The sequence below is a fragment of the Eublepharis macularius genome, chromosome 8 (genome assembly GCF_028583425.1).
Source record: "Eublepharis macularius isolate TG4126 chromosome 8, MPM_Emac_v1.0, whole genome shotgun sequence".
Classification (NCBI taxonomy): domain Eukaryota; kingdom Metazoa; phylum Chordata; class Lepidosauria; order Squamata; family Eublepharidae; genus Eublepharis; species Eublepharis macularius.
The window spans coordinates 123,516,509-123,542,961 of NC_072797.1; the positions used below are offsets into that span (position 1 = coordinate 123,516,509).

Here is a 26,453-nt window from a genome sequence, read left to right on the forward strand (position 1 = left end):
GCCCCCAGAGAGAACACAACAAAAAGGATAATCTACCAGATAAGAGAAGAAAAGTTACCTTGAGGTGATTTCCCCCTCCACACTATTCAGAAAGTTTCAGAAAAACAGAAAATAAAAAGGGGACCTGTAACAACTTGTGTGTTGGGGGGAATCCAGTTCCTTCTGCTTGGTCATCCTTCCCTGCCCCCCCCCCCCCCGCATTCACATCTCTCTTATTTTATTTGCTTGGCTTCCTGCTCTACCCCCCCCCTTCTTCCCTTTCTTGCATCCATCCCTGCTCACCTCTTTTCATTGGCAGATGCCACTTTTGTTTGCCAAATAAGCTTTTGAGGCATAAACTTTCAAGAACCACAGCTTTCTTCGTCATCTGACGAAGAGAGCTGTGGTTGTCGAAAGCTTATGCCTCAATAAAGTTGGTTAGTCTTAAAGGTGCTACTGGAGTTTTTACTGTTTTGCAACTACAGACTAACATGGCTAACTCCTCTGGATCTATGACCATTGATTGCCAAAGCAACCTAATCTGTCACCCAGCATTTTTTCCCCCGTGCATGGACACTACTCTTCTGGCCTTCAAATTTTGTTTTAAAAAACTGGGGGGGGGGGGGCATGTTTAGAAAACAAGGATGTCTCCTTGATTTGAACAGTCTCAGCTTTCTGTTTTTGGATGTTCAGTCTGGAAGCTGGGATTTTTAGACGGGAGCTGATGACCGTAGCTACTGATCGTTGGGTAACTGATCGAAAACTAATTGTACAGCATATGCTTTGTATTCATTTCTGAAAGTTGCAGATTCAGTCTTAAATGGTTTTGGGTTGCAGGTCCAAGACACACCATGACCAGAGACCTCCTCGAACTGTTGTCAGTCAAAGTAGATGGTGCTGGGGCAGATAGTCCCAATATAACACAGATCTTCATCATGTCGGCTCCTTTTGTTTTTCTCCCTCTCCTTTTCAGCCCCATTACTGTTTGAGACAGAAATTAAACGAGTCCCACTGCATGAACAAAGTTATACTTGTGAATTCAGTTTCAGATGCAAAAGAAATAATGCAATAGATTTTTTTTAAATAGCAATGCAGCCCCAAATGAGAACTAAGTATCATGGCATGAATAACGTGCTTTCATTTTTTGCTCCATTGAAATAATTATTCCGTATTTTGGTGGTTTTGTGCTTCTATTTTGAGAACTTAAAATTTTCTGCCTTCAGCCTCCCCCTTTGTATTTGGTGCTGTTGATCTGTACTCCAGATAAACATCCATGTTCAAATGTTCTGCAACTCTTGCCCTTCAGCCTCTTCCAGAGAAGTTCGTGGTTAAAGGAGTTGTTGACCGATTTTCAGAAGAATTTGTTGAAACGAGGAGGAAAGCCTTAGATAAATTTTTGAAAAGGATCGCTGATCACCCGGTGCTTTCTTTCAATGAACACTTCCACGTGTTTCTTACTGCCAAAGTAAGTAAGCGGCATCGACACAACCGTTTTTCTAATGACTTATTTAGGCACGGACCATCTCACATTTTTTAAAAAGAAAAAATGTTCTGAATGAGCCAGTGTAGTGTAGTGGTTAGAAAGTTGGAACAGGATCTGAGAGACTCGGGTTCGAAGCCCCACTCTGCCACAGAAGCTCCTTGGCCAGTCATACATTCTCAGCCAGCCTACTTCACAAGGATGTTGTGAGGATGAAATGGAGGAAGGAAGAAAATGTGATCAGCTTTGGGTCCCCAGTGAAGAGAAAGTGGGGTATGCATAAAGTAAATAAAACAAATGAGAAAATCCATGAATAGGTGGCCTGAGCATCTTAAAAGCCACCTGTCTTCCTGGGTGATAAAATTAGTTAAAATGCAACTTTTATTTGCCAGTGTTTAAGTAATACAGTTACCAGCCTTCATGTTTCCCCTTATAACTCCACAATGAAACAGGCCAGAGGCCTTTTTTTAAAAAGCTGTGAACTAGTATAGATCACGGCAATAGTTCGTTACAATTTTGTACTGTAGAGGTCTATCAGTTGCTGTTCTTGAAACACCTTTGGTACAAGGGGAAATAGCAGCTGTGGTCAGCTGAAGCAAGGAAAATGCAGGGAAAACTACTGTGTAGATGGTCCTTTGACAAGGCGTCCATGGTGGCAGTGAAAGCTACAAGGACTGTTGGTGTATGGAAGCAGGCCATATGGTTGAATCTAGTGCCTTCCATTGTAATGTCCTTGAAATTTACAATAGAAGACAGTGAACAAGACAAGTTATCCTGAAGTTAACCAATAAATTATGGGAAACTGCTTTAATTGGCTTTATAAAGAGAACTCTACATTGTAGTCTTGGACCATTTTCATGAGATAAGAAATTCTGCATCCTTTTCAGATAGCTGGAAGATACTTTAAACTTACAATAGCGCCACACCCCCAACTCCTCTTCATCTTGAAATAATAGTATCACACCAGCCAAATATATTTATTGCCATTACATTAATCCGATTACTTATGCACTTTCTGCGTTTGCTTTAGAATAGCTGCTCTTAAAAGATTTTTTTCAGACAAATGTAACTTGTAAGCGGTGGAAAGCTAACGCACCACTTTGTCACCTTCATCAGGATCTTAATGCATACAAAAAGCAAGGGGTGGCTTTGCTTTCCAAGATGGGAGAATCAGTAAAATACGTCACAGGAAGCTATAAGTTAAGAAGTCGACCGTTGGAGTTTGCAGCCATTGGCGACTATTTAGATACCTTTTCTCTGAAGCTTGGAACCATTGATAGAATAGCACAGCGGATCATTAAAGAAGAAGTGGGTGAGTAGTGCTCATAAACTACCTTGTAACTCTGACTAGTCTATATTCAGCCCCCTTGGACGTGGTTTTTTTAACTTCATGCTGTACTATTTGCTTAGGTGCCACAGTTCATGGAAGTTTCTTTTGCCATTTACCAGCTTCAGGTTTTCCCCCTCTGGTTTGTCCTGTGCCAGAATTCCCTATCTCTTTGAGCAGGCACGATTAGATTCCCAACCTATGGCAAGGGTATAAAAACCCTCCTGTGGTGCAAGTTAAAAAACCAATCAATGTTGTGACTAATAAGATATTAGTGTTCTCATAAGTGCTTTGGTGCAGTAAATATTCCTTCACAATTAGATAAACCCTTCCTAAATGGATACAATAAACAATTCCAATAAATGACCTTAAATACATCGGATACAATATCGAAAAGATAATCCAGCCGAATGAAATGGAGGCCCTGAAGTCCAATGTTAATAATTCAGTGCCAGGTCCCCCCCCCCCCGGGTGGAATTGCAAAGTTCCTCTCCCCCAGCAATCTCACAACTTTTTTTTTAAAAAAAAAACTTGGCAGATTCTACCTGGGGAGGGACGGGGACAGGACTGGACTGAAGTCTTGTGCCCATAAAACTACGCTAAAAAAAATGCTTCAGACCTCATTTTGCTTGTATTTTCAACCGTCTACTCCACAGGGATCTTGAGGGGCTCTTTTAAAACTACAGGTAAAATTGCGTAACCCAACCCTTGAAGAACACATGCCAGGTGTCACTTGTAGTTTAGCTCACAGGGAAGGGAATTAAAGCCCTTATTGTGCGGAAGTTATATCAACTCTAGAATGAACAGACTTTATATCTGTGTTCCGTTAGATAACTTGGGGAATATACCTTGGGTACACAGCCTTCTGCAAGCATTCTGCTCATGCACAGCAAAGACCGAACACTTTCAAGATTTATTGCAGCATATGCACGAAGTGGGTGTTGGGTCACATACGCTCATGACAGGTCTACGAAACTTTGTCAGAATAAACTTGTTCCTCTTTCTAATGTTCTGCAAATGTCTTTGCTGCAGCCAGTTAGCGCAGCTACCCCTCTGAAACCCGTTCATGTTTCATGCACCACATTGTGAGTTTATTCAGCTTTAGGAACAGTGGACATAGAAAGCTGCCTTGTGTAGGCATTGGGCCATCTAACTGAGAGCTAATTTGGTGTAGTGCTTAAGAGCGGCAGGGCTCTAATCTGGAGAGCCGGGTTTGATTCTCCACTCCTCCGCTTGAAGCCAGCTGGGTCACAGATCTTTCAGAGCTCTCTCTCAGCCCCACCCACCTCACAGGGTGATTGTCGTGAGGATAATAATAACACACCTCATAAACTGCTTTGAGTGGGCATTAAGTTGTCCTGAAGGGCATTATATAAATTGAATGTTGTTATATTCCACCTGGCTGACAATGATTTGCCAAGGTCTCTCAGTCCTATCTGAAATGCTGTAGAAAGAGATGCCAATACATTCAACTTGGGACATGCAAAATATGGGCCTTGCCACTGAGTTATAGCCCCTTCCAGTATAAATAACACCTTGGCTGTTTCCACATGGCTTACCTTCCCTTGGAACGACGCGGAACATCGAGCAAAAAATGCGGACGATAGCGTTTTCTCGCGTGAGATTTGCGTGACGTTGTGCAAATCTCGCACGAGAAAACGCTATCTTCTGCATTTTTTGCATGATGTTCTGGGTCGTTCTGAGGGAAGGTAAGCCGTGTGGAAACGGCCCTTTTCTCCCTGGCAGCAAACATTTTACAGCTCTGATTTCCCTGTACCTTCTGCAGTTTCTGTTCTTGGTCCCGAGTGCCTCTTTACTTGGGTGGGATCATGTCAAACATAAGCAGCATCTCACCCTGAAAGTTGGCTTTCGGCATTTCTGTTGCCCTCTTGAAACCCAGAAACTGGAGCTTAACTGTGGCTCCGCCCACGCACGGTTCTGTTGCAGAATATCTGGTGGAACTTCGAGAGTATGGTCCCGTTTACTCAACCTGGAGTGGATTAGAGCGGGAGCTGTCAGAACCTCTTGAGGGAGTGTCTGCCTGCATTGGGAACTGCTGTACAGCTCTTGAGGAGCTGAGTGAAGATATGACTGAAGATTTCCTACCTGTTCTCAGAGAGTACATTCTGTATGCAGAGTCTATGAAGGTAAGGTGGGTTTTCTGGGTGTGGGTGGAAAGCAAGTGCGTGCTGAAACTGTGTTCATGTGAAAGCTCCTTTCGTGTCCTCTGGCTTTGAGTGGTGTAGGGGTTGGATTTAATCCCTTTTCAAAGTAGTTTTTCTTCAATCCAGCATTTAAATCTGAGGCACGTGTAACCATTGTGACTTCTTTGAAAAGTCCCTGTGCATCTTCTGTTCTTCTGAAGTTATCATGCTAGCACAAAATAGAAAGAGAATTCAGGATAAGGTTCATGGGGCCAGTGGAGACCTAATACTATTTACCTGCTAAATTTGATTTGCAAATTAGGAGTTATTCTTGGCAGCACATGCTTCTTGGAGCAGCTTCTCTTCCTTTTTAATGTGGTTGGCACCGATCTTAGTTGTGGTTAAGGGTAATCAGGATCAACCCTAACCAAGGTTTTGAAATCACAATTGGATGATCTGCCAAGGGTTCTTTATGTAAAGATCAATCAGACAGCTTCTTCACACTAAGAGTAATTCAGCAGTGGAATCAGCTGCCTAGGAATGTGATGGTTCCCCCTCATTGACAGTCTTCAAGACGCAGCTGGATGAATACTTGTCGGGAATGCTTTAGGCTGTTCCTGCATTGGGCCGGGGGTTGGACTAGATGGTCTGTAAGACCCCTTCCAGCTCTATGATTTTATGATTCTAACTTTCTTACAATCATGAGTGTGAAATGTTAGAGAGCTTTGGTTTTATTTATGTACTAGCTTGATACCTGTGCTTTGCTATGGTATCTAACTACTTTAAATCCAGTTATAATACTTATGGATATGTAATATTTTTTGGTTTGTGCTTTTTTTTTTTTGAGTTGGCAACCCTAGGGAGCTTTTAGGAAAAGACTGGGAGGTACATTTTACCTCAGGACACATTCAATGACTCCCAATAGCAACTGCATTATGTTTAGAATGTGGGGAGTGAGGACCAAATCAGGCCACATACGCAAATGATCTCTGTGTTCCAGCTGTCTCTGCAGGGAGAGGGGAATGAGGTGTGGAATATTGTGAGCCCCAATCGGCTTGCATATGCAAATGACTTCGAAAGGCTGGGCCAATTAGGGAAGAGTGGCCAAGCTGGCAGTGGGCAGGGGCGCAAGCCGGCAGCAGCCTGTCAGCCACACAGGAAGCTGTATGTATCCCTTTGGGAAAACACATTTTACCCCTTTTTACTCCCTTAGGGGGTGAATTTCTTAAAATCCCTTCTTAGTGGGTGTTTACATCATGAAAAAATGTTCTCCCCAAATTTCATGTTTCTAGGTCCAGTGGTTAGGTCTGAGCTTTGATGAGTCAGTCAGGACACTTGTATTTATGTAGATATATATAGATTTAACGCATTTATAACCTACTTTCCAGTTCAGGTCAAGGCAGCTTACAGTAATCACCAGCAGATGAATGTGAGTTGAGCATACAGCAGCTGGTTCAAGCTCATGTCATTTAGGTTGCAGAAAAATACATTAGTGAGAGAGCATAGAACTATAGGGGAACAGTAACATTCCACCCTGTGTTCCTACCTTGAGCCATTTTACTATTTGGTCACTAATAATTTTGAAAGATTTGGAGTGTTTGCTTAGGTGCTCTTTGAGCTGTGTGTTCTTTGCCTCTGTGAGCCATACAGGAGATCAGTTACTCCCTGTGGTGCAAACTGCCATTGTTGTGTCATGAAGGCAGCCTTTAAATGTTGCCAACTGACACCATCTGGAAAGAAAAGGAATTTTGACCAAAGCCATTGTGTATGTGTTTCCTGTGATTCTGTGGGGGAAATTTCCAAAAGTGATTCAGAATATAGAAGTAGGAGCAAAGCTACAAGTGACTTTCTTCACATGGAGAACACTAGGTTTTTCTCTCAAGGTTACCTGGGAAGTGAAGTCTGAATGGTCCTTCCCCTCTCTGTTAGAATTGCAGCCACAAGAGGGCTTTGTTTGGCATGGAGGACAATCTAAACTCCCCTCTGTCTGGAGATCAGGGGGCAGGGCCACTGGCCATGCGACCATTTTCAAGAGGTGCCGGAACTCTGTTCCACCGCGTTCCCGCTGAAAAAATGCCCTGCTCTTGCCTTTAATCTGTTGAATTTTTTCCTGACTACTTTTTAACTTCAACTATCTTTTACTGTTGAAAATTCTTAGTAATTGAGAGTCTCATGCCTCTATCTCTAATTCATCAGTTATATAAGCTGTGAAAGACAACATTGCCTTTTATACATTTCCATTCAGAGTGATATGAAAAATAGGAACTACTGAGAGGAGGCAGAATATATTGTCTACAATTATTTTAAGCATTTCCCAGTAGAGCATTTAGATACAAAGCAAATGGAGTTAGCTTTAAATATTTATATACATTTTTCATACTGGAGCGGCCTAAAGTATGTTGGTTTTCACATGACCATCTTCTGCCTCTGGAGAGAGTTTTACTTGTGTGGGTTTTGAAAAATAAAGTTTTTAATCTCGGCAGTGTTTAATGTTCTTTAAAATTTTGTTTGCACCTTTTAATAACACATGATATTTATTTTATTTTATGTACATTATTTATAGTTCACCTTTCTCACTGACACTCAAAGTGAATTACACACTGCAAGTCAGTCTGATGAATTTCAGAGACATTTCAATAAAAAATGTAATCGGGTATATCGATGCAAATCTATAGAGATTTAAAACCAGCATAAATCCAATACAGAGTTGAAGAAATGCTGAAACAGAGCATAAGCAATCCTTAGAATTACATATTAAACAGTATAGGAACTACTCAGTAGGATCATGCTTACAGCAAGAGACAGTACGTAGTAGTAAAGGCTGTAGTTCCTATTCCTTTACCTATCTTTACATATCTTTGAGACCACTTCCTTACAGTACAGCCCTCCTATCTGAGTAAAAAAGCCCTCTTGAATAAATCAGTTTTGCACTAATCTTATTTTTGACATGGATAAACCAAAAACCTTTTCTTTGATTAAAAAGCATGTTCTAAAAAACTGTCATGAGAATTTGACTCTTAGATCTCATCATGTTTGTTCCCCCTTGTTATTTGGTATTACTCCTTTGAAATCTTTACCTCTCTATATGTATTATCTAACTATTCTATGCTATTGCAGAGCTTTCTTATTTGTGAGCCTGAATAAGATACCTTCTGTGGTTTTCAGAGGAAGATTTTTGAACAGGCTTAATTCTGATAGGATTTGCCCTTGCGATCTTAATAGGATACAACTTTACATATTGTCCTTGAATGTTGCTTTTTTGAGACTATCAGAGGCAACTATATTAAACCAGTTATTACTGAGCAATCACTCCCTTACACCTTGGAAACATTGCTTTATTTGCTTAGAGATAATGACTCTAAGACCACTTTAGCAGTAGCAAAATTCGTTTCAGTCCTGTTATCTCTTCTGACCAAAAAATGACGATTAAGAACTCTGCTGCTCAAGATTTCTTAATAACAACAACAACAACAACAAAAACAACAACATTTGATTTATGTACCGCTCTTCAGGACAACTTAACACCCCCGCAGAGCCATTTACAAAGCATGTTATTATTCCCACAACAATCACCCTGTGAGGTGGGTGGGGCTGAGAGAGCTCCAGAGAGCCGTGACTGACCCAGCAGGCTTCAAGTGGAGGAGTGGGAGAATCAAACCCGGTTCTCCAGATTAGAGTCCTGCCACTCTTAACCACTGCATGAAACAAGATTCTAAGGGAGTAAAAGGAAAGTTTCCTCCTCATTTTCTTTCCTTTAAAGATTAGCCAAAACATTTTCAGCCAGAGTGCAGCAGAAATTTGGAATCTGGAAACCACCCAATGTACCTTCTTACAACATGGACAAGTGTTCTTGCAGCCCTTCTTAGGGCCAAACTACAAGTGACGAACGACACAGGCTGGACACTTGTCAGCTTCCCTCAAGTTTTGATGGGAAATGTAGGCAGCTTGGCGGAAAGTTGGACAAGTGACAGTTGAAAAGTCCATTGGACAGCAGTCGGAGAGTCAAGCTGCAAGACCAGGACGCCTACATTTCCCATCAAAACTTGAGGGAAGCTGACAAGTGTCCAACCTGTGTCAGGCATCACTTGTAGCTTGGCCCTTAGTTGCTTTTAAGATGTAAACCACACTGAGACTTCCTGCACCTTGGTAAGTAATAGCTAACTGAGCATACCTCAGCAGTCTCACTTCATTCTTATCCTTTGAATAAGTTTTAAGGCATGTGTGGATTTTTGAGTCTGTGTGCTTTGAAGGTTGCTGGACTTCAAGTGATTGGGTTACCCTCTCCCATTTTGTGCCTCTTGATTTTCTTTGCTTACCCAACTGAAGACAGAAGCGTATTGCAATATGTGTGGGGAATCACACATGGTGGTAAGCATTACCAGGCTCCTGATTAATTTAATGCATGCTGATTTTGCATCCATAATAGAGGATGTTGAACTAGATGTTGAGCCACAGTGAAGAAACCACCATCTTGCTTCTTCTAAAACTTGAATAAGCCAAGCTATAAGTGACGCCTGACACAGGTTGGACACTTGTCAGCTTCCCTCAAGTTTTGATGGGAAATGTAGGTGTCCTGGTCTTGCAGCTGTAATGGAGAACCAAGCTGTAAAACCAGGATGCCTACATTTCCCATCAACACTTGAGGGAAGCTGACAAGCGTCCAACCTGTGTAAGGCATCACTTGTAGCTTGGCTCTAGTCTCTTGCCTCCCCCTTCTGGTGAAAAATGTCTCTGAATTGTTGTTCTGGTCTTGGTCTCTGTGTGTGTTCTTTCTGGTGTAACATGTCTGTTAATGATTGGCCTTTATTAATGTACTTCAGTATTCTGCAGGCTATTTTATTAGCCAAGGGTAGCTTGTTTTCAGGCTCCTGATATACTTGTACCAAAGTAGAAATTCCTGTAAAACTTGAGGCATTGGCCTCTAAGGTCAGATAGCTACAGGCAAAATTCCACATAGCTACTGTGATGTGTGGATGCCTTTTAAACTAAATGATCAATAGCTTTTTAAGCAACCCCCCCCCCCAACAAAATATAAACTCTGTAATCTTCTAAAGTCCCTGGATGATAAGCTTATCAATTTCAACAGTCACCTTGAAATCAGCTTCGTGGAACGTTAGGTCAGAATTTGCAAATACCCTACTCCAATCTTTGGTAGGATATGGTCTAACTACTACTGCACAATAAATCCCCCTGAATAGCTGATTTAAAAGTAATTCCATTGTGACCTACTAGAAGCCTTTACTTCCCATAATGCTGTGTTTTAGTCAGAACTTTGGAGGAGGCCTTCTGTTTTTGTTTAGAAATAGAATGGCACCTGCCATTATTCTGCTGAACTTGGAATGCTGTCATTTTAGAAGTCTTGTTGAAGTTGGGATTAACACCACCATGTCTTACTTAAAATGGATTCTGTGTCCAACGGCCTTGTTAACTTCTCAAAGAACAGACAAATCGAATGAGTCTGTTGTATTGTAGTATGCCTGTTAGGTTCCCATTGATGGCAGGTCATCTCCAGGCAGTAGTGTAGTGATTGGCGGGAGAAGGCAGGCTGCCCAGAGATTGCTAGCCAAAGGCAGGAACCTGGCAAAGAGGCCAGGGGAATGGGTGCAAATGCGCCTATATCCCCAGCCAGTGGCATCATCTCTGGTGCAAACCAGAAGCACTAGAATCTTCATGGGCTAGCTCTTTAGAAATTGGCCCCAAATATATCATTTTTGCTAATGACCTACTGAGACTCCATCTCTTCTGGATCACACTGGAAGTGACATTGCCAGGCCCTGTGGAGTCCTCATGTGTGAAAAGCTAAGGAACTGGAGGCCCCACCACCACCCTCTTGCTTGATGGTTACCAGGTGGGACCTGACAACCCTATATTGTAGAACTATGATTTGATGTCTTCAGATTAGCTGAATCATGCTCCTGTAAGAGTCTTTTTAAATTTGGGTCTTTATCTTCTGTAAATAAGTAAATCAATATATCTAATTCTCAGCATGACCCCATCTGTGAATACTTAAATTTGGAAACGAATAGAGGAGACAAATCTTTCTTTAAACCTGAAAAAACTTCAGGTTTGCATAAAAACCCGAAATACAATAAAATCCAGTAACACCTTACAGACCAGTACTTTTGAAAGTCAAAGCTGCTTCCTTCAGATAAGAAAAATAAACTAAATTGGGGGTTAAACTCCTCCAAAATGATGGAAGCAGCACATGTAGCTTTAAGAAAGGAATGCCCGCTATGGCTGTTGCTAGGCAACCACAATAGCATTGACAGCCTTCAAGAAGGGCTGGAGGAGCTAAGGGGAAAGCAAAGGCAGGGGAAATGGTATGCCTCTCTCCACAAGTATTTTGTGGGTTACCACTTGTAAAGTATAATTCACTAAAACGGATTTTCATAGCCAAATAGCAGAAGTTGTTAGCTTGATTATATAACAGTTGATGAAGAACTTCCAGCTGCATAGTTTTGTCCAACCCCCAATAGCTACCAGTTTTGCTTCAGTCTATAGCTGATCATTTGCTACTAGATCTTCCCTGCCTGTATCTTGGAAATGTCGGACAGCAAAGTGAATGGCAGCCAACATCTAGTTAAAATTACTTTGAACGTTGGGAGAGAAATGCACTTAACATGTTCCTAAGAAGAATAATTTGGATCATAGAGAGAGGCTGCTTTTCTAAAGTGAGACATACTAGTATTTTCTGTGATGCTTGCATATGAGTGTCCTGTGGAGCTACAAAAGCATTGTACCAGGGCCAGAACCGAGACTTCTTGGGTGCTGAAAAGTTCTATAAAGGCATCATGGTTAGGGTTGGAACTACATTTGTATCGGGATATAATAGTTAGGTTTGTGTCCTGCTCCCGTTTGTGAGGTAGCCCTGTGAAGTAGACTTGCCTGAAGTGATAGTGACTGCCCTTCAAGGCTGCCGACTTGATGAATTTGATAACTGAGTGATTATCTTGGGACATTCCAACCACTGACCCATTCTCTGTTTAGGCGGTTTATGGAATAGAACCCGGATTTTTCACTTACCAGTGGATTGGCACTGCATGGCAAGAGCCCGTTGAGCAGGCTCAAACTGTCCTCAGAAGTGGAAGAACACGCCTCCTGTTCGAGCCTTCTAGAATGTCCATTCTGTTCAGCCTTTGTAACTTAGATGAAAGAGCATCTCCTATATACGTTTTTTTAACTACTGGGTAGTAGATGGTAGTCCATCGTGTTCTAGCCACAGGGCTTCTAGTAATAAATGACTTCTTCAGGGACCTTAATTCAACCTTTTTTTTCCAGAAAAAAGTTTATTTATAAATTGCGATATACAAACAAATTGTTACATTTTTTTTATATTTTGTTAACTTAACCAATAAACACTAAACATCATTAAACTATTCTGTTCTTATCTTTTTTGTGTAACCACTTTTGTTTACTATAGTACTCAAGAGAAGGGATGCCATAAAATAAAATTAAAATATTTCTTTACATAAATTCAAGTGGTATTGTGAAGTTAGTTTAAATTATAAGTTTTATTTTGTTTATAATAGGACTTTGCATGATAGCCTTACAAACTCATGATTGTTTGGCGGGATCTTGTAGGGGGTTGAATATTTTTAATGGTTATAAACTCAAAGAAGGGGAGCCATTTCTCCAAAAAGTTTGTTGTGTTTGGAAAGTGTTCAGCCTGATATATTTTGTCATTTATTTTTTTCTAGTATAAAATGGTCCCAGATTTTTATAAATCTGTTGTTGGTGGGTTATGTGATTTCCAATTTTCTGCAATTACACTTTTAGCTGCAACTAATAAGTTATTGATGAGGTCCCGTCTGATCTGGGGAATTAAGTCAACCTTGATACTTCTTACATTCTGAGATCCACATGTTGGGCTATTCTGTGCTGATTTCAACATGCAGCAGTATTTGGGGTAGACTGCCCAGAAGAGAGAAGGGAAAGATTGTTATCTCCTTTAATCCATCTTAAGAGTATTTCATGAAGCCCAGTAAAGTCCTGTTTTCTGCCTTGTAAACATGTCTAGTTGTTAGGTGTTGTTGGGACCCCTGCTCTGTATGTTGTCTTTTAGCAATGAGAAAGGTGGCTACAATAAAAGAAATCGAGCCTTTAGGTGGGGTATGTTGTGTATTGCATGCCTTCTCTGTAGTTGTGCAGCTTGTGCTGTCCCATCTGAGCTTTAGGTGCCCAGTGAAGGCGTCTTTATTTTTCAGGCATTTGGTGAGAATTGTGGTTTGAACAGAATTAAAAGACAGCTGTTAACGCTGCTGCTGTTGGTATTTGTTATCGGCTGTGTTACTGTTGCTTCGCTTTGTGTGTCACTTAATCTTTTTTTTAACTCCTAGAATGTTTCAGTCTCGCTTCTATTCTCCACCTCCTTATGTTTTTTTATTTGCTAGAACCTTTCGGCTGCAGGATGGACCATCCGTAAGTCAATGTTCCAAGTCAATGTGTTCCAAGTTGTTGAGCAATTTGCTCTTACAGCAGTCAAATCCTATGAACCTTTTTAAAAATTACACAAAGAACTTTTTGCATAATGTAAAAATAAATCACTCTCTTTTTGTCTCCTAGTTTCTTTGTCCCCCACCCGTCTAGCATTGATTTCAGTTAGGTTTCAAGCACTAGGCATGGCGTGGCTACATAAGTGAAAACTAAACAAAGCAACCATTGTAGTTCATGTGTTTCTTGGGCTAGCAAGAAGAGCTGGAATTAAATGTGACTCTTGCCTTTCCTTTAATTACAACTTATTTGTTTTCCTCCCTTTTTAGAATGTGTTGAAGAAAAGAGATCAGGTTCAAGCAGAGTATGAAGCCAAACTGGAAGCCGTGGCCCTAAAAAGGGAAGACCGTCCCAAGGTGGTTGTTTTGTAATACTTGTTCTTTTAAAAAAAACACCCTGTCTTCTGAAACATGTTGGAAACAAAACCTAAACTGATGCCTTCTGTTTCTTGCAGAAGTTCTGTACTGCCATGAAATGTCCATCCTTGGGCAATAAATGGTGTAAACTAGCCATGTTTCAAATTAATTTTTTCATAAACCTCATAATTGGTTCATGACTATGTTGAGCAAATGCAGGACTTTTTTTCAGCTGGAACGTGGTGGAATGGAGTTCCAGCATCTCTCGAATATGGTCACATGGCCGGTGTCCCCACCCCCTGATATCCAAACAGAGGGGAGTTTAGATTGCCCTCCACGCTGAGTGGCAATCTAAACTCCCCTCTGTCTGGAGATCAAGGGGCGGGGCCACCGGCCATGTGACCATTTTCGCCAAGGGCGATTTAAACTTAAAAAACTCCTCCCTTGTTCCAGCAGACTCAAAGTGACGTCATTGTATGGTCCTGAGTTCCACTACCTCTTTTCCCAGAAAAAAAGCCGTGAGCAAATGTATAAGTCATATAGTGTGCTACCATGAGGTGTTTTGTCTCTGAGCTTGGGTTGTTTAAAAAAAAAAGAATTGAAAGCACTTCAGTCACTAGGTTGGATCCAAATGTGCTGCTGTTTCACTAAGAGGGAGAATCTTTCTTTTGTTCATGGAAGGAGGAAGTCGGCAGAAAGAATAACTGTATGAAGAGAAGGGTATGTTTCCATTACACAAGCGTGACTTACAGCTGTTGTGTTAGATGCAACCTTTCTAATGAGCATCTAAATTCCAGATGCTCCGGGGATAAATTTCAGGTGATGGAGAAGACTTTTTGCTTTCCAAAGCATTTGGCTTTTCACTGTCAGAAGCTGAGAATGCTAGATTAGATGGATCTTCTGATCTTATTTAGCAAAGCAATTATTACATGTTTAGTGTATCTGGAATTTGTAAAGCTTTCCTTTCCTTTGTCAATGAACAATAGCTTGAAAGTTGATGGTTATTCTACAGGATCCTGGTGTCTGTCACTAGCTGCGATCTATTGAAAGTCAGTCCTCAACACAAGCTTTCATTGTCTCTCTACACATCTCTGAGTGTTGCTCAAGGGACTGGCCAAATGCTTGTGTGGTGTCTCGCCTCCCAGGCAGGCAGGAGGAGGCCCACCCTGTTGCGGGGCTTTCCTCCTCAAAAGGGTGTCTGTCTCAAAAACAGCTAATATGATTTGAAACCAGCTTATTTCCAAGTATGTATCCTTTGGGTTGGAGCCCGAATGGGAAGGCTATGCACATTTGCTCAGAATTAAGCACTTATACACCATGTGCTTAGACTTCATTCCAAGCAAATATGCGTATTTTTCTGTAAATCTCTGCTCACAAGTGGACCTGTCCTTTAACCACACTAGTCTTAACCCATCTCTCTAGCACTTCTCACCCCATAGGCAGCATATAGCCTTTCTTCATCATATGCGCTACGATCTTGTTGTAGAGCCTTCTTGCAGATGAGTTCCTTTTTGTCTTAACTTACAGACTCCCTGCCTCTCTTTCTCAGACCAGCTTACTCCTTCCTTTAGCCTCCCTTTTCTTGGTCTGTTGCTTATTCTGTACCCTTCCTGAAACCCCTGGGATTCCCATCCCTTTGACTTCCCTGTGTCCCAGTTTGTGGCCGTTCTCTTCTTGAAACTGTCATCTTAAGGCAAACAGGCAATGTTCCTTTTCTGTGAGGCTGCAAATTGCTTTTGTTTCCTGGGCATCTGAACAGTCCATCCCGTCTCAGCTAAGCCAAAGAGGTGTGTCAGGCTTTGCCATCACAGGAGTGACACAGTGCAAATCACTTGGAACAGCCAGTATTCTTGGATTGACTTCGTACCATGTGGGTGTTGGGGGCTTTGGAAAACTTTAACTTCTGAATCTGGGCTTAATCATTAGTATTTTTACCTTTTCTTTCTGTACTCTGCTGTGGGCAATCTGGCACATAAGTGTGTGGTGACACAAACATGTGCATGTGCCGAGAAGTCAGTGCTGGCCTGGGATGGAGGTGCTAACAAAGTTGCCTGCTACTTCAGATGATCTGAAAAATCTGTGTCTAAGATTACACTAAAAGAACTGAGAGCCAAGCTACAAGTGATGCTCGACACTAGTTGGACACTTGTCAGCTTCCCTCAGGTTTTGATGGGAAATGTAGGCAGCTTGGCGGAATGTTGGACAAGTGACAGTTGAAAAGTCCATTGGACAGCAGTCAGAGAGCCAATCTGCAAGACCAGGACGCCTACATTTCCCATCAAAACTTGAGGGAAGCTGACAAGTGTCCAACTAATGTCAGGCATCACTTGTAGTTTGGCTCTGAGTCATTTGGGTCTCACTAGAGGTGCCTCTTCTTAACTCTCTTTCTCAAGAACAGTGACTTCAGTGATTGCACTTAGATAAACATTAGCCCCAAAATATTTAATTGCAGATGCTTGTCCATCAAACCCCTGAAGTAAAAAAAGTTTTAAATTTTCATTAACTTCAGAATGAAGTATATTTGCTACCATTAATGTTAAACATTAATGCATGCTGCTCTTTAACCATTGGCACTTGTTTGACAGCAATAGAAACAGAGTTCCCTTGCCTTTTTGCTTGGTTTTGGTAAGTTAAAAGAGCACCATGGCTTAAATTCTATACTTCAGTATCCAAGATACTGTTGAACATACTACATACATTATTTCATTTTATCTTTGCAACAATCCTGTGAGGTAGGTTAGATTGAAAAATGAATGGCCCAAGGTCAGCTAGTCAGGTTCACGACTGAGTGGAGATGGTAGTCTAGGTAGCCAGTGTGGAGTTGGACAACATAAGATTCTTTGATGGCAGAGAGAGGGAGAGAAAGCGATCTCCTTTAATTAGTACTTGACTGGGGCTTGTTCACACATTTTGAAGTCACAGAGGGATTAGCACACATTAAAGGATGATTTGTGTGTTTCGGTAGTAGAAGCACAGAGCAAACATTTGTGGTAGTTCTGCTCAAAGGCAGCCATCTTTTTAATGGAATGAGTTCACACATTCATCCATAAGTGGAATAGTGACTTCATGGGTGAACTCGTCTTCATTGGAGAAGACTGATTTTTGCCACAACAGTACTAACATATTCCCTCCCTTCAGGTGCCCACAGATGTTGAGAAGTGCCAGGACCGAGTGGAGTGCTTCAATGCGGACTTGAAGGCTGACATGGAAAGATGGCAAAACAACAAGCGCCAAGACTTTAGGCAGTTGCTTATGGGAATGGCAGATAAAAACATCCAATATTATGAAAAGGTAATGCTGTAAGTCAGTACTGAACAAATCTTTGAGAATTATTCACGGAGTAACGTAAAATCCAGTATCAGGAACTCAGTTTGACCATGAGAGCATCAAGCTGCCATATGCTGAGTTGGACCATTGGCCTGTCAAGGTCAGCATTATCTACTTTAACTGGCAATGGCTTTCTAGGGACTCTGTTGGAGATTTTTCAAATCACTCCACCTGATCTTTTTAACTGGAGATGCTGGGGGTTGAACTTGGGACCTTCTGTGGGCAAAGCAAGTGCTCTATCACTGAGCCATGGCCTTGGGTCAGTCACAGCTCTCTCAGAGCTCTCTCAGTCCCACCCTTCTCATATGATGATTGCCGTGAGGATAATAATAACACACTTCGTAAACCACTTCGAGAGGGTGTTAAGTTGTCCTGAAGGGTGGTATCTAAAGCAAATGTTATTGTTATTAAAGTGAAGCAGAATACTTCAGGATTTCTACATTAGTATTTAGCATAACCCAGTTACTTTTTCTTAATCTTAATATAATTTGGCAGTTTGTAATTTGAGGGCTGATTCTTTGTTTGAGGCCTTTGTGTGTACCTGTGTGTATGTATTTCCCTATATATGAGGAGTAGAGATGGGCACAAATAGGAAAAACCTGAACCCTGAGTTTCGTGGTTCGTTGCGTTCCGTGAACCACGAACCATAAACTTTCATGAAATTGTCCCGTTTCACAAAACAATTCATTCGTGATTTGTCAGATCCCAGGGCCCTACAATGGCCCCATTTATCCCCAGAGATGCCAAATTTTCAGAGAGACTTCAAAGGCACTCTAACCCAACAACCTTCCCAGCAAGGACAAGAGCAGAAAATAAAGAGTCTTTTCAGTCTCTTTGCAGTAGCAGCAAATCCAGTCCAAAGCTCCCAAATCCATTCTCTCTCACTCCAAATCCCAGCAACAGCTCCTCCCTCTCCCTCTGTCTACTGGAACTGAAAGCAGGAGGCTTAGAGCTGTGCCTTATATAAGAAACGCTCACATAGAGCAGAACAGGAGCTCTCTGATTGGCAGACAGACCTGCCTAGAAGGGTTTGGAGGGATGAGATTGGTGTTCCCATGGCTACAGAAGGCCCATCTCCCCCTGTTCATTGCTCTCATAGAACAGAGATCTCAGGAGGTTGGCAGGGAGAGCTGCCTATCAAGGTTATGTGGGCTAAGGTTGGAGTTTTCACGGCAACAGAAGGTCTGCAGACATTCTGGGCCTGTGTTGCCTAGGGAATCAATGGATTGGCGCCAGGCATCATGAAGCATTGATGAATTAAATGAAACAGTCCCAAAAGGCTTGGATTTTATGAAAAATGCAGTGCCTTGAAACACATTTTCGTGATACATGAATGTACCCGATTTGTCATGAAATTTGATTCATATTTCGATTTGTGCTCATGTCTAATGAGGAGCTGATACCTTGCTGATACCTTTTGCCCGAGGTGCAGCTGCAGTACTTCACATGAAAATGTCTCTGGGGCAAAGCTTTGCTTTCTCCTTATCTAATAAAAAGAAGACTGTTAATAAACGAGTGCCCTGCTTTATGTATAAACACATAGTTTCACTTAAGGAAAGGTCTATGGGGAAGAACCCGGCCCACACTGCTTGCAGCAGGTTTAATCCCGAAACTGCAAAAGCATCCCTCGAGATACTCAGGATGTGTCTGTTAATACAAGAAATTTGGGGCATGCAGAGCTTATATTGCACGCTTGTGATGAGAAAGGGTGCTTACAGCTTCCTCATTGGGAATTGAGGTATTTCTTCATTGGCTGAGGGAACATTTTAATGCCCAAGTTGCATTCTTGAGTGCCCTCTGGGGCAGAGAGAGGCAGAAGTACAGTATTGATGGTTTGGTTTATTTGGCCTCTTTGTTTTTGTTTCTGATAGTGCCTTACGGCGTGGGAGTCTATTATACCACTGTTGCAAGAGAAACCTGAGACCAAATAAGAAGCCACACTTTTTTCGCCACATACCACAGACCTCTGACCAAGTGCACAGTACCACTGGAGATACACCTATGCACGACTTTGTGTGATTTCCCTCTTTCCCCCTTTCCCCCTTCCAGATGAAATGCTGCCTGTGCTGAATCTTGGGACAGACCAACTTGGGAGTGTTTGCAACTCTATATTTTTGCCACCTTTTTTATTAAACCATCTGAATTGGCCTATGAGGTGATCCCTTGGCTAATGGCAGATGAAAACACAGGGATTTATTCTTCTCTTGGATCACTTTATAGTGAATGAAGCTGCTGAGTGGAACACTAAAATAATAATAAAAAAACTCTTAAATGTAAGGTGCCAACATGACATCTTTATTGCCCTCCCTTTTTCTTGCCAGCCAAGTTAAATCGTGGTTGATTATGTAAAAGAGGCAGTTTTTTCCCACTCAAATCTTTTTTTAAAAACTTTATGTGGAAAGAGAATATGGATGGTAGACGATAACTACTGGATTCTGAACGGTCTCTGAATTATCTTGTGGCTTTTTGGTTGGCCGAGCCAAGAACAGGGGAAGGAGTTGTCTTGGTGGAATGTTCTAGGAACTTGGCAACATTTTTTTGAGGTAAACTTTGTAATCTGACCAGGAGGTGTGGCATGCAGTCCAGTTTCTACAGCCTTGCTAGCCATTTGGGGGGATAATAGGATGGGAAGATGTCAGTGTACTGCCCTAAGAGCACAGTTTTTTAAAAAATTCAGTTGATTTTTTTCCCTTCTAGAATGGCTGGCATTTTTGACTTAGGATAAATCTCCTTTTCTGGGGGCCCAAGTCTTGATAAAAATTACAACACAATTTTACCTCAAGCTTATTTGTGAAAATTGATGCATGGGATGAGGAGCAGGGATGAGGAGACTTTAGATTGGTGGGGGGGAGACACAAGTCCAGTTTATGCATAAATCCAGTTTATATGTAACATTACTCTTTATGTTCTTTGACGAATCCTTAAAAAAAACCCATGTGGCATGTGCCGAGTGAGGAGAGAATGGATAATGCTTAAGCCAACAAGATTTATTGGCTTAACGTGACAAGCACTAGTGCAGCAAACTTTCTTTCATAGTCTTCAGCTCGTACTTAGTTTAAGGAAGAAGGCTTGCCAAGGCAGACAGCTAATCCTAGCACATTCGCTTTGCTTATCTTTTGTCATAATCATGAAGCCAAGTAGTTCCTGCAGCCATTGCCTTTTATGTAGATGTGTGTGTGTGTGGAACAAGTAATATTTTACTTAATACTTATAGCTAAACTGTACCACTATATAAATACAGTTGTCTGTTTTTCCTCCATAACCACCAATGCGTTTGAGTGCTCAGCTCACTTCTGTCCATTTTCGCAAGAATATTTAAACTGTTCAAACATGCCATGGTGTGTTTTCCCTCAGCTTTCCATTTTATTTTGCACAATAACATATGCAAACCACAAGCTTCCCTCCTTCCACTTTAGTTCTTATACTGCCCTCCCAAACTTTTAACACACAAGCTTGAAGAGAATTGTGGTAAGATTGGCTGATTCCCCCCCGCCCTCCCCGTGTATCCTAAACCACTTGTAGCTCTGCTGAGGTCTTGAAACTAAATTTGAATTCATTAGGTCAGCAATTCAAATTAATCATTGATTCTTAAAGGGCCATCTTTCACACTGTATTCTTAAAGGGGTTTGTGGGGACAGGGATATGTATATATATTTGGGCACTGTAAATAATGGCAATTGCTGTATCAAGAAATATCAGTCACGGATTTTAGCTGGTGTAACTGCACGTGGGTCAAAACAAAGAGAAAGGTGTACTTGATTGTAGAGGCATGTATAATAGAAGAAACAGTCCCACCTGTGTGTACCAGAAGGGGAAATGTCTAATGGCCAAGCTAAATATTGCTCAGAAGATGTACGAAGGGTCAACCATTGGGTTTTGGAAAAACTAAACCACTCTCTCTGTGTGAAAATGGCTCTTTATGTTCACAAACCCACCCCCCTTCAAGATTTCCATCCGTGAGAAATACAGGATCCCCAGAAAAGCAGATTGTTTTTTTCCAATCTAATGGACAAATGGCAGGAGGGGAAATTGGGTTAAGTAGCTCCCCTTCATGTCTCTACTCAAACTAGTAGCCTACAAGTGGCTCTTTCTCTTTTTTGAATAGAAAACTAGACTCTTAACTTGCCCTGTGTAATATTTTGGTTGGCCCCAAGATGGCACCCATCATCAACAGTTTTTGAATGATTAGAAAACTCACAATTTAAAAAAAATAAATCCCAATTAATTGGTGACATCTTTTTAGTCTGTCAGTTTGTAGCTGCTCTAAGGGAGTCGCTGATTTTTTTCAACCTTAATGGGCTAAGAAGAGTGTAAACTTAGGCTTCATTTCATAAAGTGGAACATTTGTTGTGTGTTGAATAAGGTGCCTTATGTGATAATTATTTGAATTAAGTTTAGGGCAAAAACCTCCCAAAGAGAGCTGAAACTTACAATGGTTTCTAAGACTACAGTGTTACGAAACCTGAGTATCAAGTTTCATTGAACCTGGAAGGTTTGCTTTTCAGACCCAATTCCTCAATCTTTAGACAAGGTTAGCTTTTCCATTGTCATTGTGGTCCTATTTATTTATTATTGCAGACCAGTTTTTATGGGGATGGGGTTGGAGGAATTATGTGGTTCTACTTCTGATCTGAGCTACTTTAATTTCTGCTTTCCCTCCCTTTCTCTTATAGAATGAATACTTTGGAGGAATAGGGTTGTCAGGTGGTCCCCCCCCCAAAAAAAAACAGGACAGGGGCCCTGGCACTTACCTTTTTAAATGACTTGTGCTTACATGCTCCTGGCCCCAGTGTGATGGACTCATTTCCAGAAGTGACATCATTGCTGGTATGCAAGAAGCCAGGCAGGCTGACTGGCCAGCCCCTCCCCGGCACATAGGAGGCTGGGCGGCTGGGCGAGCGGAATAGCTGCTCCTCTGGAGCACAGGAAATTGGGCAAGTGGACAAACCGTTCCCTTGTTATGCAAGTGTCCAGTACTTTCACTCTGTTTCCCCTGTGCAGTCCAACAAAAAAACAAACTGTCCAGGGGAAAACTGGACCTGACAACCCTATGGAGGAATGACCAACTGTAGACACTTCTCCAGCTCATATCTGGGTTGAATTCCCCCTCTTTCTAGACTGAACAATGTATATTAATTGTGTTTTTTGAGACTTAATATAGTGGCTAAGAACTGGGAACTGTTCAGTTCATATTTTACCTCAGCAATGAATTCGTTAGGTAGCCTCGGGCAAACCACTATCTGTAAGTCCCACATAACAGATTTGGGGAGAGGTGGGATGGATGAAAATACTTAGCTGTTTTATAGGGTGGTTTGTAAGGACTTATGAAGTAATGGTTTACATCCAGATGAGCATGAACATGGATGGAAGGACTTCTGTCTACAAAGTATGACTTTCTCAGCTTTCCCCTCTAACTACAGCCCCAAAAGCTACTCCCCGAAATGCTATTCTTGGTGGTTCCCAGAAGGAGGAAGGTGTGAAAGTCGTGTTGTCCAGGTGGAATTCCTTCTACCCATGGATCCAAGCCTATGTATATAAAGCTCATTAGAATATTTTAAGTGCTGTGTAAATGCTGGCTCTCTGATACCTAGCTTGAGGGGGGGGGGAGGCAGAAAACCTAGACTAAGTGGTTACATGACTACATGTGTTTGGATTGTTAAAAGTGAGCTTTAACTTTTTTGTATGTGTAATTTTCTTGTAATCCCCAAAGAAGTTCTGTATCTTTTTGCAACATTTCCTACACCATCTGTTCTGTGTAAAGCCTTATCTACATTAGACTCTTTTCTGGAAATGCATTTGGATACGTAAGAGCAACAGGTGATTTGGGAAGGTTTCTCCCATCTGAAACTTAAACCAGTAGTTCACAATTTGTTTCTTATTTGGTGATTGATGATCAAGCAAAAATTTCAAATGCAGCTACTGGTGGTTAAAGCATCTAGCAATAACCTTGTGTTTGTGTCACAATTCGCTTGTAAGGTCAAAAATATCTTCATGCACAAATTGCAGAGTGTGGTGGTACTCTAGTAGGAAACAAGAAGTATAGGCTGGTGCTGAACAGAAATTTGCTATTTTGTTAGCTTTCAAGATGTTTCAAGATTCTTCTTTTACATTCCCAAAATGTGTGTGCTAAGTTTGATCCATTGGGAACACGCTTCATTCAGAATGAATAAGTAAGTGGATTGTGCCATGGGCATAACAATGCCCCCAAATTAACAGTTTTATGTAGCTGTAGGACCCCGCATCATGGTAATTTCTGTTAAACGGATAGATGTATTACAGAGCCTGTGTTATGGTGAAGTGAAAACCTGTTAACGAAGGCCTTGTGTAATAAATTGAATGTCCTTGATTTTCCACATGCATCCCAATAAAATTTGATAATAACACAACGGTGTGCTTACAAATCTTAAGGCTGTTTTGATAGATTGTCTTATCACTGATTCCCAAATCTGAATGTTGGCAGTATTCATTTCTGGAAGCATGCCTTTAAACCACCAACCTTCAATAGAGCTTTGCAGTTGCAGTATATGTTATTCCAAGCCTCCTGCAAGAATCAGGGCACAGCTGGCAGACTCTTCCCCTTTCGTCCTGCAGTGGAAGGGAAGGTGTTTCATAGCAAGAGGAAAAAGGGGGGGGGCGCTTTCTGAAAAAGACAGCCCTTTAGTCTCTGAATTGAGACCTGCAAAATGTCTTTATTTTGGTCCAAAATCTGCACTGTTTCATTTGCACAAAATGATGTCTGACAGTTCCTGCATGTAACCATATATGCGCATGTGCACTGGAGGTTGTCTGCATGTACTTGAGTCAAACTGATGGTTGGCCCATTCTGTTTGGTTCTTGCCCACCCACCATCACCGATATAATTATTGCTACCAGAGATGACTTATGCCAACCATATGTTTGGACACAGACACAGAAGTCTTGATCAGGTCCATGGACAGGAATAGGTTTGTATTCAGTAAACAGACTACCTGTTCAGATTGTAAAGCTGTTCCATGTTTTAAAGGTTTCCTTGTCCCCTGCTAGCTAGTGCGTTTTCATTCCAGGAAGCTAGATTGGTAATTTATTTATTGTATTTCTAGACCGCCCTCCCCGTCAGACAGGCTCGGGGCGGTGTAACAACATACAATTTATAACATACAGTAAGATTGCCACCTAATTGCATTTTCATTGCTTTTTCTGAAAAAATGTCAATGCTTATAACTCTATCACTAGTTCCTGCATTTTGAGCAAGGTTTTTCTTACTCTGATCAAATGAAGGTCTTTCTCAAAGGGCAATCATTTCTAAACTTGGTAAGGTTAAAACAATTGTAGCTTTTTACCAAATGTTTTTTGATAAATGTAAAATGTGGAATTTTACAGTTATGAAGATGAAAATATTTAGTGTAGCTTTTTTCCCTAGCACTTTGTAATGTCAATGGAAAAGTGATCGTGGTATTGATAGAGAGCTCCATTCCCTTACCTCTCCCAGGATACTGGGCAGTTTTAGCCAAATATCATGCTTTTGATCAGGGCTTTTTTTCTGGGAAAAGAGGTGGTGGAACTCAGTGAGTTGCCCTCGGAGAAAATGGTCACATGGCTGGTGGCCCCGCCCCCTGATCTCCAGACAGAGGGGAGTTGAGATTGCCCTCCGCGCATCTCAACTCCCCTCTGCCCGGAGATCAGGGGGCGGGGACACCAGCCATGTGACCATTTTCAAGAGGTTCCGGAACTCCGTTCCACCGCGTTCCAGCTGAAAAAAAGCCCTGCTTTTGATAACCTAATTTGCTCTATTCGTAAGCAGGGCGGCATTTAAATCTGCTACTGAACTTACAGTTGGTGTTGCCAACCTCCAGGTATGTCTAGAGTTCTCCCAGAATCACAGCTGATTTTAAGACTACAGAGAACAGTTCCCCTGGAGGAGATGGCCACTTTAGAGGGTCGACTGTATGGCTGAGCTCCCTCCTCAAACTCTGCCTTCCACAGACACTACCCACAAATCTCCAGAAACTGCCCAAGAGAGGATTGGCAATCCTACTTACAGTTGATGTCCAAAAATAAAGGATGTGTGTTGGGTCACTGCGAGATGGACAGAGTTGCAAATTGGATTTGCAGCCTGCGGGCACAAAAGGCCTGTTGATGCTAGTCCAGAGGCAAAAGTTGAAGTACTTGAGCAGTTTCGTAGTTGAGATTTACAGCACAGTCCTCAGCAGAGTTATACCCTTCTAAGTCCTTTGAAGTCACTGGGCTTAGGACCGCACTGTTGGAGTACTTATTTCCCCAGTAGGGTTTGTAATGTGAATATAACATGTGTGTTGTAGCCCTTTGTAGACTTGACAATTGCTCCTTCTGCATGAACTATGGTTAGGCCTTAAACTGAGCAAGGCTGCTCCCACACAGATGTTTATCTCCATTTTTGCTTTTGGAGCACCCACACAATATTGCCCTTCTAATCTTCCACATGTCAGGTTTTCCTCATCTTTGGCACAAACCTTCTTTGCATTGATCTTTTTGAGAAGAAGGCAATCCTAGAGCGATACTAGGTCCCACCCATATTGTCTGTTTTCCTTCAGTCAGCCCCCTGCAGCCACCATTTTCTTTACCATTAGAAGGCTTTTTTTTGTCCTTCCCACTCCCCTGAAAATTGGAAAAATGCTGGGAAAGTGGTGGGTGGTGGAGGAAAAAGCATGAAGGAAAGAAATAAAGGGTGTGCCCCCCCCAGGGTAGCATCATGCTAAGCACTTCCATCTTTCCTTAGACTCTAGATGAGGTGTCCCCAGCCCTGTTGATCCTGAGGGCACTTTTGGAATTTGGGGAAAGGTGATGTGGCACCTTTGGGAAAGGTTGTGACACCACAAAATGGCTGCTATGGGAAAGGCATGATCAACCACGAAATGTGGCTGTCCTCAGCCCCTACAGCATGCATTATTGAGAGGTTCCAGTATTGTCCTAAGATGAAGACAGCTCCTTCTAAACGAATGCTCTTCCTGGACTTTTCTGAGGTAACTTTGGCTGTAGTGAGGTGAAGGAAAGTCAGGATTATGTTTTTGCTTTGAGAAAAAGCTCTGGAGAATAAGGGAGTGGGTGCCAGTAGGCACAACATGGGAGTTACTATTCTTGTGCTTGGCTAACATTTATACACCCTCCCTCAGCCACTCAGCTCTTTGTTGAATGAACAGTTCAAGAAATGCACTGTTGAAAGTCATTTCAACTCTGAAACTACTTTAGATTTTTCCTTCAATGTATTTTTGACTTGATTGGGTCTCCAGGGGTAGTGGTAGCTTGAGAGAATCCATTGGCTAGCAGTTAAGTATCTTTCTGCATGGGTGAGCAGATTCAACATTTGTTTATATGTTAAAGACATCTGTATGTAT

General features: G+C 41.7%; 1 protein-coding gene across 2 annotated transcripts in view; it reads left to right on the plus strand.

Annotated features, from left to right (window-relative positions):
• SNX30 (sorting nexin family member 30) overlaps positions 1 to 24,656 on the plus strand; it is a 49,822-nt gene extending 25,166 nt beyond the window's left edge. The window contains exons 4-9 of one of the 2 annotated variants that reach the window (XM_054986850.1): positions 1,286 to 1,444; positions 2,576 to 2,771; positions 4,734 to 4,933; positions 13,690 to 13,779; positions 16,915 to 17,067; positions 18,975 to 24,656. In XM_054986850.1, coding sequence (XP_054842825.1) covers positions 1,286 to 1,444; positions 2,576 to 2,771; positions 4,734 to 4,933; positions 13,690 to 13,779; positions 16,915 to 17,067; positions 18,975 to 19,034 — 858 coding nt within the window. In that variant the 3' untranslated portion in view covers positions 19,035 to 24,656. The remainder of the gene's footprint in view (positions 1 to 1,285; positions 1,445 to 2,575; positions 2,772 to 4,733; positions 4,934 to 13,689; positions 13,780 to 16,914; positions 17,068 to 18,974) is intronic. The other variant, XM_054986851.1, reaches the window with a different exon arrangement.
• The last annotated feature ends 1,797 nt before the right edge of the window (positions 24,657 to 26,453 follow it).